The sequence below is a fragment of the Stegastes partitus genome, unplaced genomic scaffold, assembly GCF_000690725.1.
Source record: "Stegastes partitus isolate 25-593 unplaced genomic scaffold, Stegastes_partitus-1.0.2 Scaffold946, whole genome shotgun sequence".
NCBI classification, from domain to species: Eukaryota; Metazoa; Chordata; class Actinopteri; family Pomacentridae; genus Stegastes; species Stegastes partitus.
The window spans coordinates 45,534-65,144 of NW_007578677.1; the positions used below are offsets into that span (position 1 = coordinate 45,534).

At 42.3% G+C, this 19,611-nt stretch overlaps 1 protein-coding gene across 3 annotated transcripts; it reads right to left on the minus strand.

The window, feature by feature from the left end:
• Nucleotides 1-1,395: 1,395 nt before the first annotated feature.
• On the minus strand, nucleotides 1,396-17,146 carry LOC103366440 (CCR4-NOT transcription complex subunit 2-like). Of its 3 annotated transcripts, XM_008294171.1 has the most exons (15): nucleotides 17,105-17,146; nucleotides 14,192-14,323; nucleotides 13,377-13,449; nucleotides 11,710-11,857; nucleotides 10,582-10,791; nucleotides 9,956-10,035; nucleotides 9,747-9,872; nucleotides 9,224-9,378; nucleotides 9,012-9,132; nucleotides 7,442-7,598; nucleotides 7,291-7,352; nucleotides 6,135-6,184; nucleotides 5,918-6,018; nucleotides 5,188-5,332; nucleotides 1,396-3,984 (listed from the first exon to the last, which is right to left on the minus strand). In XM_008294171.1, exons 2-15 carry the CDS (start codon nucleotides 14,309-14,311, stop codon nucleotides 3,898-3,900), a joined length of 1,635 nt encoding a protein of 544 aa, XP_008292393.1. In that variant the 5' UTR covers nucleotides 14,312-14,323; nucleotides 17,105-17,146; the 3' UTR covers nucleotides 1,396-3,897. The 3 variants fall into 3 exon arrangements, with proteins under 3 accessions (XP_008292393.1, XP_008292391.1, XP_008292392.1); XM_008294169.1 differs by lacking the exon at nucleotides 17,105-17,146 and having other exon boundaries at nucleotides 14,192-14,588; XM_008294170.1 differs by lacking the exon at nucleotides 17,105-17,146 and having other exon boundaries at nucleotides 9,224-9,354; nucleotides 14,192-14,587.
• Between the last annotated feature and the right edge of the window lie 2,465 nt (nucleotides 17,147-19,611).

Here is a 19,611-nt window from a genome sequence, read left to right on the forward strand (position 1 = left end):
GGATCCGTTGGATCATGTTGGAAGCAAAAACATTCTCAGATTTGAAAATGTGGAATTCTAAAAATTTAGACAAAATATTTGACAGAACTCAGTTTTTGGTTCCAAACAACAAATAAACTCTGAACAAAATCTACACGTTGCAGAAACTCTGACAGTGAATTATTCCAGGATGTGTTGTTATAACTTATAGATGAAGTTATCGATGAATCAGGACCGGTTCTACTCTGCTGGTGTTCTGTTGTACCTGCTGCCTGCTGAGCGTGCGTTGGCTCACGGCGCCATCCTGTGGACAAACACTGAACCAGCATTTACAACCTGAACAGAACCAACAAGAGCAACACAAAACCAAAATGCAGTTAAGAAGGAAAACCCTCCTTCAGAGGCACTGATCCAGAAGTTTGAGCTTCTCCAGGATTCATGTCATCATTTGTTCACTGCTTTGACTTATTTACTCACTGCTCTGTTCTCTGAACCACGTCTGCTTTCAGACTGAACTGTTCATTCTTCAGATTTACTCCAAAAGTTGACGCCAGAAACAGACACAAAGCACAATTGCATGAAAAAATACTGACAGCAACGATTACACAAAGAAAATCACCATAAAGAGGCAAAAAACACTCAAAAAACATTCAGAACACGGTGGAACGACCACAAAGACGCAACAGAACCCGAAATAGATGCAAAAATCGCCTAAAAGCTGCAAAAGCAACACAAACCACCAGGAACGAGACACAAAACGACCCAAAATAAAACCAGAAACCTGAACAAAGAGACGCTGAACAAGCACGAAAACATTTTATAAAACATTAAAAAAGCGCCTTAAAATAAAAAAATAAATAAAGCAAATAAAAAATTCACAAAAAAATAATAAAAATGAAATAACTTAAAAAATAATAAAAAGTAAAATAAAAAAAAAATGATTTAAAAAATCTACAAATAAATACATTTTACAAATACAAAAACAATAAATAAATTATTAGTTTTTATTATTTTATTTATTTGTCTTTATATTTCTACTTTTATCAGGCTTTTCTTTTATGGATTCATTTTTGATTAATATCGCCACATTATTTATTCTTTTTATTTCCACTTTTATTTTTTAATTCTTTTATTGAATTATGTTTGTAATTTGGCCTCTCACTGCTCCGTAGCATTACAACCACAAATTAGTTGTTTTTTTTTTAACCAAACATGAATCCAGTTTTCTAACATCATGACCCGATGATCTCCTGATTAACCTGATTAATTATAATTAGTCAGTTTTCTGATGAGTCAGCAGGTAAATCTTCATCAGCAGCTGCTCAGATCTGAAAAACAAAAACTGCATTTTGCACAAAACAAAACAAACAAACAAACAAACATAAATAAATAAATAAAGAGGCTCCGGAGTCGAGGTTCAGTTTCATTACCAGAATATTTATTTTATTCTTTTTCCTATTAAAACACTAGCTGCCATATTTAATAAAACAGCCTACGGCCAAGTGCCTCAGTCCTCGTCCTCCAATCGGATCGTCTCAGACAGGTCACACGGTCTGTGGGGGGCGTGTCCTTGGCGTTTGCTGCTGGCCCCTGTGGTCACGGCAACCGGCGCTGCTGCTGTTGCTGCCACGGCGACGGTCAAGAGCTGGAAGGTGGTTGGTCGGTGTGGCGGGCGGGCGGAGTCGGCGGTGGTCTCCCCCCGGAAACCGTCTCCCTGGCGGCGGTTTCCACGGCAACGGGAGGCGTCAGTATTGCATCTGGCCAGCAGAGGAGGGAGGGGCTCCTCGTTTGGGGCAAATTTTCTCTGTTTTTTTTTTGTTTGTTTTTTTTGTTTGTTTTCGACCTTTTTCTTAAAAATACTGCCTCGCGTTTATGTATATATATTTATCCAGATATATATACATAAGTGTGCATCGGTGCCTCCTGGAGGGAAAAAATAACGTGGCAAATTAAAATCAATAAATTATGTTTAAAAAAAAAAAAAAAAAAAAAAAACTCTTTTGGTTGGTTTTGGTCTTTTGGTGGAGCTTAAAAGAAAAAACTTTGACACTTTTAGAGAAAATTTAGCTTTTGCGCCGAGACTCAGACTCTTTGTTCAGGAAAATGTGCGCCAGTTAGCTTAGCTTAGCATAAAAAACTGAAAAATCAAACAAAACACCCGTTAAACTCACTGATATTTAGCTTGAGCTGCACCCAAGCGTAGAAAAACGTCGCGGTTTCAAACCAAATCGACGAACAACCTTCATTAAATGTTAATTTGTTGTTTTTACACTTTAGTTTTGTGCAAATTAAACAAAAACGTTACAATCAGGAGCCTCGCGGGTGGTTTTGTTCCCTGCTGGACAGAACCGCGCTAGCAGTTTCCCTCCGTTTCCATTCTTTATGCTAAGCTACGCTAACTAGCTTGTGGCTGTAGCTTCCTATTTAGTGTAAAAAAAAAAAAAAAAATGGTGGAACGTCTGAATCTCGGCGAGAAAGAGAAATGTTCTGATCAGTCTGACGGGAACCCGGTGAAAAACACCCTGTGAGTGAATGTGGGGAATAAATGAAAGGAACAAAGATGAGGAGGTGATGGAAGCTGTGAAGGAACAGAAGAACAGATGGAAGCAGTGGATGGAAGCTGAGCAACGTGTTCAGACTTTAGCCCAATAAAAAGGAAAACAAACCAGTCGCTTGAATTTAAAGACGCGTTAAAAGTTTTTCTTATTGTCAACAAACGAAAGAATCAAGAAGAGTTCAGGTTTCCTCCATCAGCTGGTGGGTTTCTCAAGTAGCTTCTAAAATCTGGACTCAGTTTAGTTTTTGTTCTTAAAAATGTTCATCGGTGAAGATTAAAGATCGTTTTTGTTTTCTTTGAGCCGATAAAGTGGCAAATCGCTGCACTGAAGCACCAACATGTGGATCAAACCGCCGCTGAAACTGAATAAATCTCATTTATCGTTAATTAAGAAATGAAACAACACATTTAAGAAGCTTTACAAAGATGTTTAACACGAAGCTTGTTGATTTTTAAATGATTCACCAACTATTTTCCTGGTTTATCAGTCTGAGTAGATTTTGAAGGGAAAAAAAACAGTAAATTCTCTGATTGCGGCGTCTTAAACGTTCATATTTATGTTTTTCTTCGTACTCTGCGGCAGCAAACTGAACGTCTTTGGCTGTTCTGTCGACGTTTTTCCCCATTTTGATCAGAAACTACCAAACAGATGAATGTAGTTTAGTTTAGTTTGTGTCGGTTTGTTGACAACAAGAAGTCGGTTTGGAGAAAATCCCAACGTGTTCGACTAAAAGTGACGTCTCTGAGCTCCGAGTCGGTTTCTAGCTGCTGAATTAAAGCAGATCAAATCAACAACCCCCCAAATAAAAGGTGTTTTTCCTTCTTTTATTATGAAATAGTGCTACAATGTACATTGCATTTCGCCTCCTGACTGTCTGACGCTGGAGAAAAACAAAACAAAAACCTGGTCAGAGTGAAGATAAATATTTGGAGCTGAAGTGCGACACAGAGCGAAATAAGCGTCCATCCTGACGGGTGGCCGAGTCCCGCGTTTAAAATCTGGTTCTCCTTAAAAGCTTCTTAGACAAAAATAGTCGATTCTTAAGACCGAGCAGGAACGTGGCTCACTCGGTCGGATGGACACTTATTTGCAGTGCTGTTGGTGTTGGACTGAGCTGGAACCAAACTCATGGAGGAAGAAGTGGGAGATTAAAAAAAAAAAAAAAAAAATGAGGTAAAGAACAAACGAAACTCAGAAGTTAAAACGATAAAGTCTGTCGGGCATCAGGAGGCGTCCCGAGTCCTTTCAGGCCTGATTGATCTGAGTGTGTGCAGGTGGAGGAAACCTAAACAGGTGACGGTGGGTTGGTGGGTGGAGCCAGGAGGGCCAATGGCAGGCAGGCAGGAGGAGGATCAGCCAATCAGAAGGCCTGCTGGGCAGGATTGTAGTTGAAGGTGGAGGGAACGTGAGGTCGCTCTTCTAGTTTGTCGTATTCCAGATGAAACTCCTGAAAACAAGGAAGCAGGATTGACTCCATCACACATCTAACGGTCACAGAAATTCAGCGTTTGTGTGAAACCTGAACATCGAGGTCTGTGTGGGAAACGCTAGCGAGCTAACAGGAAGTAGCGCTGTTCTCGACGAACCTTATTTTCAACCTGGATTTCACAACAGCCACGACTGTCTGAGGCGAAGCTACACAAACGACGCTGCAAAGAGCGACGAAGAGAAACTTGTTCTGCTGAAAACTGAACATCACGAGCAGGAGCGTCCACGTTGTCGTTTAATTCAAGCTACAAACGAAGCACTTCGGTTCACTGTCGTGTGCAAATATTTATGTTTTTAGCCAGAAACACAAGACACAGATCGCATAAACAGCAGAAATGTTTTTTCTAATCAAACCCAGCTTCATCATTTAACACATGCACCGTTCAGACACCTCCTCTGGTATCTACCAGGCTAAACAGAGAGAGGCTCCACCTGCTGGAACAACCAGGTACTGCAGTTTGACCAAAAAAATCATGAAGCTTCTCCACAGTGACTAAAATGTTTCCAAAACTACTCAAAGCTCGTTCAAAATGCCTCGATACTTGTCCTAAATGTCTTCCAGTTAGTCCAAAATTCCTCAAGAATTGTCAGAAAGTGTTTCAAATGTTGCCCAAAATGAGAAAAATTAATCCAAAACCACTTTTGCTCTAGTCGGAGGTCATTAACCACCACATGGTCCCGTTGCTGCTAAACTCCCACAATGCTCTCTGCTGCCACCATGAGCTGTAGTCTGAGTGACGCCTCCTCTGGTCTCTACAGGATTAAACAGGAAGAGGCTCCACCTGGTGGAACAACCAGGTACTGCAGCTGGTCTACGATACACAACGGACTGTAGAATTATCCGGGAAAATGATATCAGCATAAATACTACACGTTAAATGACACAAACTAGGCACAAAAACCTGATTTGGACATTTGTAAAAAAGGCTAATTCCCTGCAAAAGAAACCAAACAACTGAAGAGAGTTGAAATGGACGCAAAAATCAACACAGAGAAATTTAAAAACCACAAGAAAAACAGATTTGACAGCAAAAAAATGTAGACGAACTCTGTAGTATTTCCGGATATCAATGACGTTTGATCGGATATTTGATCAAACGTATTGATATAAAGACGTGTTTGTTGCTAATTGAGGTTTAAAGTGTGCGTTTGTTTTCCTCACCTTGGCCACTTTCCTCCAGTTGAGGCAGTCGAAGAAGTAGTAGGTCCCTCTCTCGTAGGCGTTGGTCTTCAGCGTGGGCTCCATCCCCGGAGCTCTGGTGATCCAAACCCGCTCCTCTTTATGGTACCGCCAGTCCCTGTTAAAGCTGCACACAGGAGCACACGGTGGGCGACGGGTTTCACACGACGTCGTGTTTCTACAGACGTTTAGTTCTCGGTTTCTGTCGTTGAAGATGAATCTCCATCTTTAACTTTAAATTACACAAGATGCTTCCTGTGTCGGCACATTAAATGTGTCGAGCTGTTTGTTTTTTAGTCGAAAAACTTGCGGTTTTCCAGAAAAATACACCAAACCTCACCTAGAAGAGCAACATAGCGACTTAATATTGCTGAAAATTACACATAATTATCATTTATTTCTTCTTTTTGGACAATTTGAGTCATTTTCAACATAAGAAACATCATTAACGTATATAATCATCAGTTATTTCTGCAGAAATTTACTAAAATCACAGTTTGCAAACCGTTTTTGGGGGAACGTGTGTGTATTTAAACCAAAATCGAATTAAAAACCAGGAATAAAACCACCCGACTCTGCAAAACAAGCCACAAAAACATCCAAATGTGTTCAAAAATGATCGAACGTCTTAAAAAACAACTTACAAGACAAATAACGAGACAGAAAACGTGATGAAAACAAGCATCAGAGTGTATTTTAGATGTTTTCTTACAGTTCTACTGCAGCCAGGAGTTGTAGTAAGTCTCCTCCGTTCATATAGTAGAGATAAAACAGCAGATCTTCACCGTATCGAGACAACTTGATAGCTGCTAACTGTGGAGGTCGACGAGGAGAGAAAACGGAGAGTAAAGACACATTTCAGCTGTTATAAACCCACTGTTGTAATCAGAATAAAAAGTGTAAGTGTGGTGTTGTTTAGACGGACTCACCTTGTCCCTTATGTGGATGTTGGTTAAATACTCTGAGGGAACATGAAAGTCTGCAGGAGAAGGAGGCAAAAATGGACAAAAGGAAACAAAAAGACGTTAAAAGCGCCTCATTAAAGCTGCACTGATTCATTTTGGCCACTTCAGAGCAGAAGAACTCAGAAACAGGTCGACAAGCAGCTCTGGAGTCGAGAGCAGGACTGGATTTATTCATTTGTGTGACCCAGAATAAAATAAAACTAAAGCCGCAAGCGATTGTCGGCCTTCGCGTACGTCGGGGTTTGGCAGAAACGTGCTCCGGACGGGACTCTGATCCGGCGTGTCCAGTTTGGGGCAGATCGGAGCATATGCGGCCTAGATACAAGCCACTTCCTGTTTAATGGCGAGCCGTGGCGGCGTGCATGGCGTGGCGTGGCGTACTGGCAACACGCTCTAGTTTGGACTCGGAGAACGTGTCTAAAGTTTCAGGCCGATCGGAGCATCTACAGCTCAGCTACACAGCACGTCCCCTTTTATGGCGCCATGTTTTTTCAAAATGGCGGACTTCCTGTTGGGTTTAGGGCTTGGCGCTGATTAAGTTTTACGTGCGTCCCAACCTGCTACACATGACCACCGACTCGTGTAGGTCGAAGTGAAACGGCCTGCCGACGGGACTCCGCTGAACGGCGGAAACACAGCGAAAATAGGCAAAATGGCCTTTGATCGAAATTGCGCGGGCCGCCATTTCCACGCCGTCAGACTGCTGCGGAGCGTTTTAATAACTTTTAATCACCACGTCCTGTAGTTGGTGCTGGCCGAATTCCAGGTGTGTACGACGTTCCCCCAAGGAGGAGAGAGATTTTGAAAATGGCCAAAAACGAAGGAAAACCGTGGGGCAGCTTGCCAATTTTTCAAAATGGCGGACTTCCTGTTGGGTTTAGGGAAACGCGCTGATGGACTTTTTTGTGTGTCCTGAGCTGCTACATCAGTGCACCGATTTTCATAGCTCTAAGTCAAACGTAGCCGCGATGGGACTCTGTTGATGTCGAACTTTTCTCTTTATGGAACCAGACGTTGAACCACCGACAGATCTGATATAAATACGATTATTGATGAGTCATGTTTGTGTTCACCTCATCAATACTCACAGTTAAGTTAGTTAAACATGTGTCAGACTCACCTATGTCCTGCGGTCGACACGGAGCCGACGCCCACGGAGACGCAAACTTAGGATACAAGTTCCTGAAGGGAAGGAAACACAGCGACAGTCATTTAGAGATAAAAAAACAGCAGCTGCTGAATGAAACCTGAACCCTGTGAGCGCTTCGTACTCGGGCGAGTTGAGGTTGAGGCCCAGCGTCGTGAGGTCGGAGCCCAGCGCCAGGTGGACCATGCCGGGGTCCGTCTCCGCCGCCCGGATGAACGTCAGCAGGCCGATCATCCCGAACTGGTCCGTTACCATGCCGACGGGGATGTTGGTCACACGCCCTGCGACGCACAAACACACCAACAAGGTTTAGACGGAGACCCGACCCAGATAACCGGATGTTTTTTTTTTAAGTGTTGGAGTTAAAATGTTCGCATTAGTGTTTGATGACTCTCAGAATGTTTTTGCGCCTCTTAAGGCGGGTTTAGCAGCTGCTGCGTTCTTCTTCTTCTGTCACTTCCTGCAGCTGTTACTGTGACGATTATTTAGAAAATGAAACGAATGAATCACAATAAAGAGTTCAGCTGAAGAACAAACGTTCAGTCACTGCGAAGTTAAATAAAAACTAATCAAACTATGAAATGATGGAGACATTCATGAGCTTCTATAAAACAGCCTTTTTACAGCTTAATGAACGTATCGGACCTCCACCCAGAGTCCGGTTCATACCCTCAGTCAGCAGCACTGATGGTTAATACACCAGCATGGAGAAGATCTTTAACCAGAACGATGCTTTTAACGCTAAAATAGAATTATTATTGTTATCCAGGAACTTTTAAATTCACTGTTTTACATGAAATAGTAAAGAACGCTATTATTTCTTGATTAAAATGTCAGATTACAGTTATTTACGGTTAATAACGTGAAGCTTTAGTGGTTGAATGTGATGCTCGATTCATGTCTGACTGGAGTTTAAAAACGTGAGGCGTTCAGGGAACCTCTGTAAACCGCAGCGTCCATCCAATGTTCAGTAGGCGAGGATTTAAGTTCGACCCGTTTACAGAAGTCTGACAAAAGATTTACGTATTTTCTGGGTAAAATATTTTACAAATATTAAGCGTCTTCACGTTGATGTGAAGCTAGTTGATGCTAATTAAGACTCGTCGGCACAGGAAGCTGATTAACTCCAGGCTGAGACGGAACCAAGACCATCTGGAGCCTCTGACAACGGCTTGGTGTCGTCTTGTCGGTGAAGCCTGACCCGTTACATCAGGACGGTGTTTTAATAGAAGCTGGTTCTGTCAGATATAAACAGAAGGTCCGGTTCATCTGTGGTTCAGCTTCTGTGTTCAGGCAGGAATCACATCAAAGTCACGTTTCTGCTGTTATCATTATAACCACTGGTTTTGTTTTCTTGACCTCCTCGTCTGTGAAATCTGGATTTCTTGGTGGTTTAACGGATTTTCTCGTCACCACAGACACTCTCGTTTTCATTGGTTTTGGATTTCTTTCCTTTTTTATTCCAGTGAAACGGATCACAGGAGCCTCCAGAAACTCAAACAGCAGTAGTGATGCTAAAAACAACCCATAATGCAACTCTGTCAGTGTCAAACTGAGCTCCAGGCTTAAGTTAACCTGATCTCTAGAGAACCCAGGCTTAAGTTAACCTGATCTCTAGAGAACCCAGGCTGAAGTTAACCTGATCTCTAGAGAACCCAGGCTTACACTGAGGTGACGCTTTGTGTGTTTCTCACCGTCAGGAAGCACCTGGATCCCTTTCTTCTGCTGGTTGTTGTTGCTGGGAGCAGAGCTCTTGTCGCCGGGGAACTTTGGACCGTCTGAGTTGGAGGTGGGCTTTCCTGAAGAGTTCAGATTCTGGTCGGACGGAGAACGAGGGAAAAGTTCAGATTAGTTAAATAAGAAATAACGTAGCGACAGTAGAAGTGCGAGGGAGCCGGAGTCGCACCGTTTTGCTGTCCTCGTTGGTGCTGGTGGGGTCTTTTGTTTGGTAGTTGGGCCCGGGGAGGGCCGGGAAGTCCTCGTTGTGGATGGAGAAGTCCTGCGACTGCTCACTGGACGGCTTGGTTACCATGCCAACTGGAGAAACAGACCAATGACAGCCTATTAATGTAATATGGAGACACAGGAGAGCATGAAACAGCAGAGCACGACTTCATCAGCACACAAGTTCACATATTTATCACATTTAAAGAAAAGACATCAGAGGTCATGTTTGTCCTCTGGGATTGTTTTAACTCTCATTTAACACAGTTTCATACAGTAAAGAAGGATTAGCCCACAGTAAATAAAATGAACCCACAGTGAATAAAATGAGCCCACAGTGAATAAAATGAACCCACAGTGAATAAAATGAGCCCACAGTGAATAAAATGAGCCCACAGTGAATAAAAATAACACAGTAGTACGAAACACGCAGACTTTAGAGTCCACGGTGTCATTAATGTGTTTCTAGTGTTCTCTGGTCTCACCGTAAGGAGCCCGACCGGCCAGCGGGTTGAGCAGCGGGGTTGGATTCGAACCTCCGTCCCTCCGACTCCTGTCAGCTAACGCCGGGAAATCCGACAGATCCAAACCCGTCACATTCTCGCTGCCGTCTGCACGAGGAAACACAACACGTTTAGCCGCTGCGCGACAATAAAAACACGACAACGTTACGACCTGACGTCTTTTCTCTGACCTGTGCCGTTGAAGATGTTGTTGGAAAGCGAGTTGTTCATGTTGAAGCCCGGATTCCTGTTCACGCCGAACCCTGACATACTGACACACAGACAGACACGAGTTCAGAACATTTGATGTTTTCAGTCTAACTCGTAGCTCTACGTTCACGTCTACAGGTTGTGAAGCAGCTTTTTATTTTGTTGTATTTGAATGAAACCCAGCCGACAGGAACACAGACGAGCTTCTACCGTCACATTTTAAACCACTCATCAAACTATTTTTTATATTCCGATTTAAAAGTGGGACTAACAGGATGCTGACGCTCACGTTTCTCACAGATTTAATCAGTTTATTACCTGCCACACTGTAAATATGCAGCTTTAACTGAAACACTTGAAGGTTGTGGTTTTATTCTATAAAACTGTTTTAACTTCTAGCTCATAAATCTCACTTTTGGATGTAAAATAACAACAAAAACTCACCATATAAACGTCACAAAGTCACTAAAACGTGGATTCTTTCACGTCACTAACAATAAAATCCTGTTGAAACCAAACGAGAGCTGCAGCTGAAGCTAATCTACTGACCTTTTCTGTCTCCTGTGGGTAAATAAAACCGACTCTGAGCCGTCCAGGTGAGCGTTACCTGTTGATGGTGAACGGCTGCCGTCCCTGCTGCTGCTTGGGCATCCCGATGATGCTCGGCGACGACCGGCTGGGGCTCCCCATGCTGCCGCTCCGACCTCCGCCTCCCCGCTCGCCTCCCCCTCCGCCTCCCATCCCGCCCGCCTGGCCGGTCGGACCGCCGACCTGCTGGCTGTGGTTCAGGACGCTCCGGCTCAGCGGCAGGATCGCTCTGCGCACAGAACCAAGACTTATCGTTAAAGCAACAAGAAAAACACGAGCTTCACTCGACACCAAACCTCCACACAGCCGAGATCAAACTCTGCAGATTAATTAACCAAAGTCACTTCATTATAATGAACCTCTCATGAGATTTAATGCAAAAAAACAGAAAGAATTCTGATTTAAAACACAGAAATGATGTGAAATATGTTCTCAAGTGTGACACTGCAGCTACTAAACGCAACAGATTTTATTTATAGAAGAAGTTTTGGAGACAAAATGCAGCTGAAAGCGTTTTACAACCAAGAAACAGACAATCAGGCGATTTACTGGAAGTTCAAACAATAAGTTTATGATGAAATCAAGAAAGAAAGAAAGAAGCACCGTTTGATTAACAACTGTTAAAAAATACATGAAAATATGAAGAAAATGTGTCCATAAAATAAAAATTCAATAGGTAATATCATCAGTTTCTCCTCATTTTATTTCTAAGTCCTATAATATTGACCAGTGATGTCATCAGGAAGTGGTGCAATAACGAGCTACGAGTTAATTAATCGATTAGTTCAGTTACAGGACATGATGAAACTCGGGTAAATCTACATTAATTAATGTGGTCGGTCCATTATCACTGAGAATAAACTGAGATTGAAACGACTTTTATCACCATCTAAACTTAATCTTTTCAACTTTTCTTTTCTAAAACTACGATTTAATTGAACATCTTGAGGATTTTGATCAGCTGCAGCTTCATCAATAATCAGGTTTTAGGTCAAATTAAGGCGACAAATGTGTGACTTTGATTAAAATAAAGAAGCTCAGAACAAACTGTGAACCTTTTTAGTTTTGTGTTTTTATTCTGATCCTGTGACGCAGAAACAACCGAACAAACCCCTGATTGTGTCTCAGGTGTCCAGGTGAGCTTTACCTGCTCGGCGACGTCGGCGTGTGCATGGTGCCGGCGTTGGGCGTGCTGCTGTGACTCGACAGTTGACCGGCCGACTGGTTCAGTCCACTTCGACTTAACTGCGGCGCCGCGCTGCTGTTCATCCCCCGCATGGGGAAACCCAGAGCACCTGCAGCGACGAGGACGGCAACGGGTCAGAACCGGACACGACAAAACCGGAGCCAGAAAACACGACAGAACGACAACAAGAGTCCGTTTTTCTACATGCTGAGCGAGAACTTGGTTGTGTTGAGCCTGAACAGGTTTAATTAAATATATAAAGCCAGGAAAAAAGGGAAAATTAATTTAAAAAATAAACACAGTCACACCAGACTGGAACCAAATCTGCAAATCTCAGTTTAACACAATTATTGATTAGTTAACGATAAAAACAGACACATAACTGATGATGGAGGTCGCTACTGAATAAAGCAGAAGGTTGTGTGGATGAAAATGAGGAATAAAAATATTGTTTGTTGACCAAAATGGTTTGTTTCTGTATTTTATGTAAAACTCTGGAGAACACATTAAAGGAAAATCCTGATTTTTAAACGAGCTGAGGTGCAAAAAAAAAGCAGCTAAAATTAAACAGCAATAAATGTGAAGAAGCAATGAGACGCTAAAAACGATGTGCAAAGATAAAATCAAGAGGTTTGTAAAAACAGACGACTAATAAATAGATGCAAAAATCCACAATCAGCAGCGAAACATAAATAAATGAGGTCAGTTAAAATGAGAACACGTGGAGATAAAAACGACATTTAACAGCAAAAAAATGCAGAAATTAATCACGAGACAAATAAACATAAACCAGGGAGAGAACGATATGAGATATGTCTGATTATTTATGAGGCTTTTTATTTAAATAAACGAGACCTGAGGACTAATTTTCGTTCCCTGAATCCTTGAGCAGCTGGTGGCAGAATGTCAGAGACGTGGAACAAATAATCAGCGGCTTCATCAATCGGCTGATCGATCACACACTGATGCTGATGTTTTGCAAACACATCAGATTGAATTTATTTTTTGGGGGACGATGGCGTCAGACTAAATATTAAACGACTCTGGTGGGATCATCCTCAAACTAAACCAGAAGACGATTAAATGATTTAATAAATTATGATCGGTGACGATCAATAAAAGCAGCAGGTAATCAGAACGTCGTTAAGCGGCTCAATCCTCACGTCTGAATTAAACACCTCCAGGTTCAGCTTCGTCTTTTTAATCCACCTGCACAATTTCAGTCCGATGTTATCAGAAAAACGAAGGTAGGAATCAGGATTATTCATCTTCAGCTGCTTTTATTTCCTGTAAAGGCTCTAAAACGAATCCACAACCCAACAGCGGTCACTTTAACTGGTCAGACTGGGTTACTGTTTCCTTCTACTGGTTTATTATGTAGAAAAACTTCCCACAAAATACAGCAAACGTTCCCACATTTGCTCTCTATCGCAAATTAAAAGAACGACGGTGAACACGGGGGCTGTATAAGTATAACCAGTCAGATTATGTGGGTTTATTAGATGCAAACTTAATAAAACTCAGCAGGAAAATCAGTTTGTCTCTACAGCGTCTGTAGGAGGGAACACGCCTCCTGCTGCGGATGGTTTTGAGGTGGATCAGGTGAGTCTGTGAGCGTTGGTTCTTACTCTGCGGTCCATATAGACTGGCTCCCAGCTGTGACAGTTGACCCGTTGAGGAAGCAGAGGAAGACGCCAGCATCTGAAACACAAACACACGCTTCAGTCTGCAGCTGCACGCAAACACAAAACCACATCAACAAAGAACAGCATCTCACGAGCTCACGCTGCACAACAAATCCTCCAGAGAAGGCGGCTCTGCAGGACCGAATGTCCTCTGAAAACAGAAACTCCTGATCAGTCTGTTGACTTAATAGTTAAAGGTGACGTCTTTAAATTTCTCGTTTTTACCATCAAAGGTCTGTTAACAACGATGAGCAGGAAATCAACACCAGAAACTGAACATATTTGGCTTTTTTGGGCTCAAACAAAAACACTAAAAACAGCAGCTGATCATGTTTCATTCTTTTGACGCAGCACTTCGTATTTATTCAACAAAAAAAAAAATCACATGAATGAGCGTTTTTTTCAAACTAAATCAGCAAAATTTCTCAAACGTTGTCAGAACATCAGTCTCGACTAAACTCAAGTTAAACATTTAAATCAGATCAAAGACTAAACACACAGGATTATTAATCTGATCAGATGTTTTAATGAGACATAAAAGCTGAAAACATTCACCAGGATTTAACTGTTTCCACACACACGTCAAACCTGCAGTGAATTCATATCACGTCAGGATTTTATTTCTCTGGACTTTTAATCCGTCTGGTTCTTTTCAATCTAATCCATGGGTTCTGTGCTGGATTACAACAGATCATTAAACCTTTTTCAGTCACTCTGATGTGACGTCGTGAACAGACCGAGGTTTTAATTGGACTCACGTCTTTATCTGCGCGGTGAGGAGGGAACATGGACTGCTGGCTGTAGTAGAGGCTGGAGTCGTCGGCGTAGTCGCTCTCTAAGCCTCCCTCCATAAACTTCTTCCGGTTAGCACCAAACATGCCGCGTGTCACCTGGGAAACAGCAAAAACAGTCAGACGAAGGTGAAGCGAGTCCTCCTGGACGACGCACCTGCAGCGTCTCGCTAAAGACTCGACTCGAAGCGTGAAGAAACTGAACCGATGCATGAACGTGACCCTTCGTTTCTCAACATTAACTCACATTCTGAACCTTTTCTCGATCCAAATCCGTCAAAGAGCAGTTCTGCAACTCAAATAAATTAAATTATACAGATTTCTAGCTCTTTTTTTTTTTTTCCAGCTCTGACAATCTGCCTCTTTAAACCTCAAGTCGTATTTTTAAATCCTGGAGACGTGCACATTAGCATCTTTAGCAGCTCAAACCCTCGTTTAAACGCACTCAAATGGAAGAATAACATTTGCAAATATATGCTTGGAATAAGATCCACAAGTTATCTCAAGTATATTCTTACTGACGTCCACGTCTGGAGATAAACGAGACGTTTTTAAACACATGTTCAACCGTAAAATGTTGCAGGAGCTTCATCAGAAATGTTTCGTGACGTTAAAGCTCCTGTGAAGCGTAAATAACATCAGTTAAACAAATATCGTCTCCAACATCATCAGATCAGCGTCTGTGTCATCAGTCGGGATTCATCCGAACACATCGGAGAGAAACGTGAAAGTGGAGCTGCATCGGCACGTCTGGATGCTTTACCTGCAAAAACCAGACTTTTATTAACCAAAACCAGAGTTTAACACCCAGAAGGTTTCAGTGCAGCTCGTCTTTCATTCACTGAGTTCGTTTTCTTACTCGGTCGAGCTGCTGCCAACTAAAATCCTACAAATTCTGTTTCTGCTTCAAAAATCACAAGTTTTTTCTGAGTCTTTTCTTAATCTTGAACGATGACACGTGAATTTTGTTCTGACAAAACAATAAATCTAAAGTTTAACTGCAGTACTTTTCAGTATAAATAAAAAACAATTCATCAGTAATAAAGTTAAATGCTAGTTTCGCACCGTCGACCGATATTACAAAAGTATCGCGAAGGCTTGCAGGAAAAAAATTATTTTAATCCACTTTTTTCCAGCACAGATACTTGAATTGTGCATTTCTATGAGTTTTATTTCACGTTTAGCTGCTTTTTTCCCTCTCTGGCACCTTTTACAGCCTCAAAGTGGATTTATTTCCTAACAAAGTGTTAGTGAGCCAACTTAAACGAGCAAAACTCTGACAAAACAGGCCGACGTTTAAGCTCGGCACGTTGGTGAACGTGAGATCAGAGCACTACGCCCTCAAATGCATGTGAAAGGAGCAATTTATTTACCACCGTCTGAGCTTAACGAGGTGAACAGATAACTGCTTGAATCTGATTTAACCCGACGTCAACTCCATGCTGCTAAAAAATCAACTGAATCAACTGAACTCCTGCAGAACGAGTGAAAGCAGGAGATTAAATTAAAGTGCTCCAGTGTCGACCTGCAAAGACTGAAGGTGTTTTAGGCAACACGTGAAGACGGAGAGACGAGAACATGCAAAGAACTGGACTTAATGAAGACACCGTGGTGCAGGATTACATATATTAGATCTACTACATTACTTCCTCTCATACTTCAGGTGTTTCATGTGGTATTATTTCAGCACTGATTTTTGGCAGGTATTGCACCAAAATCACAACTATGATTCAGTGAGAACTCGTCACCACATCAGTGTTTTGTTCAGTCAGGTACTGATGATGGAAAAAATAAAATTAAAACCATCAGGTGAAGTTTGCAAACCATCAGTTCACTGATCAGAAGCTGCTGAATCCATCAACATGCGAACAAACAGTCACCAGTCACAGTAAAGTGGAAGAGAAGCTGCCGGTTTAACACCTGCTGAGGAGCTTCTACATGAAAGCTGTAGTTTGTTCAACCATAAGGACCCACAGCTTTGTTTGGACAGTTTCATGCACAGATCCCTGTTGTTTACTGGAGCAGGTTAGCAGAACTCCCGCAGCTAACAGAAGCTAACAGCGGCTAACCGGGCTCCCACGTCTTTGTTAAACCGTGTGAACGAGTGCGTCGTTTCTTACTGTGTGTTTCGGGATATAAAACCCTCCAAAGCTTCAGCTCTGCCCGCCTGCAGCTTTGCCTCGTCTCGTTTCAAAGCAGCGGTAAAAGGTGCAACAGTGTCGCAAAAGGCTAACGTTAGCCATGCGAGCTAACGCTAGCTCCGATAATCTGTGCGTTTATTCCAGCAGAATGCTACCGGCTAGTTTCCTGCCTGCATTCATGAACCGGATTATCCCGCTTTGTGTTCTGTTTGTGGGCCGCAAACAAACAACAGATATTAGCTGGATTTACCGAGTTAGCTGTAAAATGTGTCAGGAGCTACTGCTAGCCGAGCAGCGCTGAAAAGCTAAAAGCTACCTCTATAGGAATACACGGGGCTGCTAGCATGGGAGCTAACGCTAGCTACCGAGCTAGCTGCTCCGCTAACAGCAACCGAAGAACGGCTAAATGGGGAACTTGAGAGTCTTTAAAGGAACATGTAACGACCCGGTACGATCGGTTTGGAATCGGCTGTGCAGGCGGGCTGCCGGGCGGAGCGGACACCGGCGGCAGGTGCGTTTTATCCGGTTCGGGCCTGCTGCGCTCCGTCGGTTAGTTCCCCAAAACAATAACAAAAAGCTGTGAAACCGAAGTGCCGGTTCAAAAGTCCGATTTTTCTCCGCTTCTAATCCACAAACAGACTCCGAGATGAAAACCTCAGCAGCCGGGTTTCATTTTAAAGGAAGCTCCGCTCGGTAAACGTTGATAAAATGAATTAAAGGCATTAAAAAAGCAGCTCACCGCATCAATCTTTCTTCCCCGCTACAATCCAAGATGGCCGACATGTGTTCTCCAATCAGGAGGATTCTGGGAGCCTCTGACCTCTGACCTCTGAGCCTCCATCACTGAGCCAGACAAAGCTCCAGCATGCAGGTTTCAGCAAACCATCTGCAGTTTGGCACATAAAGGACTCAGTATTTGGTTAAACAGTGAAAGAATCCTCAGAGTCACACGTCTGCAGGTCGAAGTCGGATCAGAACGTTTCAGAGCTCTGGAAGGTCAGAACAAACCACCATGACGTTGTCCTGTTGAGATGAAAACTGATGATGGTGACGAATGAACAGAAAAACCTCAAGTGTGAAGGTCTGATCCGGTTATCTTCCAGCATTGAGCTGGTTTCAGTCTGATTCTAAACTGGTTTTGTTTTATTTTAAAGGCTTTTGTCTGATTTTGGACTGGTTCTAGACTGGGTTAAGATTTTGAACAGGTTGTCGGCTGGTTTTGGGGTTTTAGGCTAGGTTAAGCTGTTGGACTTGTTTAACGCAGGTTTTGGACTACTTCTAGACTGGTTTTAGGCTGTTGTTGGGCTCTGGACGGGCTTTTGTCTGGTTTTAGACTAGTTTTAGGTTGGGTTCAGGTGTTGGACTGGTTTGCGGCTATTTGTGGACTGGTTAAGGTTTCTGACTGGTGTTGAACTGGCTTTGGTCTAGTTTTGAAACTAGTTTAAGTCTCTGGTAAAGTTTTCAACTATTTGGCTGGTTTGGGTTTTTCTTTTTTGGCTGATTATGGCCTGGTTTTAAAATAGTTTTGGATGGTTTTTAGGCCGAGTTCAGGCTTTGGACTGGTTTTTAATTTGCTGTTGGCTCATTTTAGGCTGTTCTGGTTTTGGCCTGGTTTTAGGCTATTCATGGACTGGTTCTAGGCTGGCTTAAGGTTTCTGACTGGGTTTGAACTGGCTTTGACCTAGTTTTGGACTGGTTTAAGTCTTGGTTAGGATTTCGAGCTGTTGGACTGGTTTTGGGCCTTTTCTTGGCTGACTGTTGCTGGTTTTACACTCGTTTAGGAACGTCTTTAGGCTGAGTTAAAGCTTTGGGCTGGTTTTGAAATAGTTGTCAGCTCATTAAGCTGGTTTTGGGGTTTTAGACGTGTTCGTGACTGGTTTTGAACTACTTTTAGACTGGTTTCTGGCTTTTGGATCGGCTTGATGCTGGGTAAAGGATTTGAATGGATTCTTAGAAGACTTTAGTCTGGTTTTGAAAAAGTGTTAAAACAGTTTAACAGTTTTTTTTTTTGTTTATTTTACTGATTGATGTCAAAGGTGTCACATTAAAATGAAGATGATGTGATGAAATACAACAACTAAAGGTTCTCGAGCTGAGCTTCATGTTGGGTGTTGAAGACGTTCCACCTTCACCCAAAAGCTTTCTCCAGTTCTAATCGACTGGTCCGAGACCCAGATTATTATTCTCATCCTCACGTCACATGACTCATGTTGTTGGCTGGTTTTAGGCAGATTTATAGATCCGTTCACATTTAACGTTAAAGTTTTCTGTTGAGCAGCGTCAAAGACGTCACCTCAGATCGAGGATTTGTTTTTTTTATAAAACATGCATTCAGTTATTTTTTATTAAAAGTAATTGAATATTTCAGAATGTGAACCACTGACAAGAAAAGTGCTGAGATGAAAGGAAAGTGTTCGGTGACTGAATCTAACCAGACTAGAAATAAAAGGTCATATCAGAGAGTCTGTCCTGGATGCAGACCAACCAGATGCAGGCGCTTCAGAGATGTTCTGGACAAAAGTTTGTGCATCACCTTTAGGAAACGAACCACTGAAAAGGTCTCCAAGAGCAAATATGACAAGCTGTCACAAAAAAGTGGGGATTTCATCTGTGGCACTATGATTAAGTGACTGTGACGGTTATTTAGCTCATCGCTGCTCACTGAGGAAAACAGCTGGCCGGCCATCTGTAGCAGAAACACACACAAGCATGGTTTTTGTTTTATTTTTTGCTTGTTTGTTTGTTTTTTTATTTACTTACTTATTTCCAAGGTGCTGAAGATGCAACCAAAGATTTTGACACCTCTCCCAGAGTCTTTGTAAAGCTCATTTAATTTCTGAAGTCCTGCGTTTTTGTTTTTTGACGCTGAAACTTGTTGTGTTACGCACAAAAACTTACCTGTACATGAAGTCACTCTTAAACCTGTGACCACAAACTCTTTCCCTGAATGTGAGTGTTTGTGTTGTTTGTTAATTATTCTCTTGTTTTTATAAGTCACGTCTTTCTTTTGTAATCGAAACCAACTGTGGGGCGGAAATTGCACAATATATAGAGTGACTTTGCATAGCTGCTCGCTGATTGGACAATCGCGCTGCAGCGCCATCGGACCAATCAGCGAGCAGCTCGCGTTATTATATAAGCGAGAGTCCGCCGAAGCCGGACATTGTTTTCATTTTAGCAACGCTAAAAGAGACTGAAAATAAAAAAATGACTGGACGCGGTAAACAAGGAAAGAACAGGGCTAAG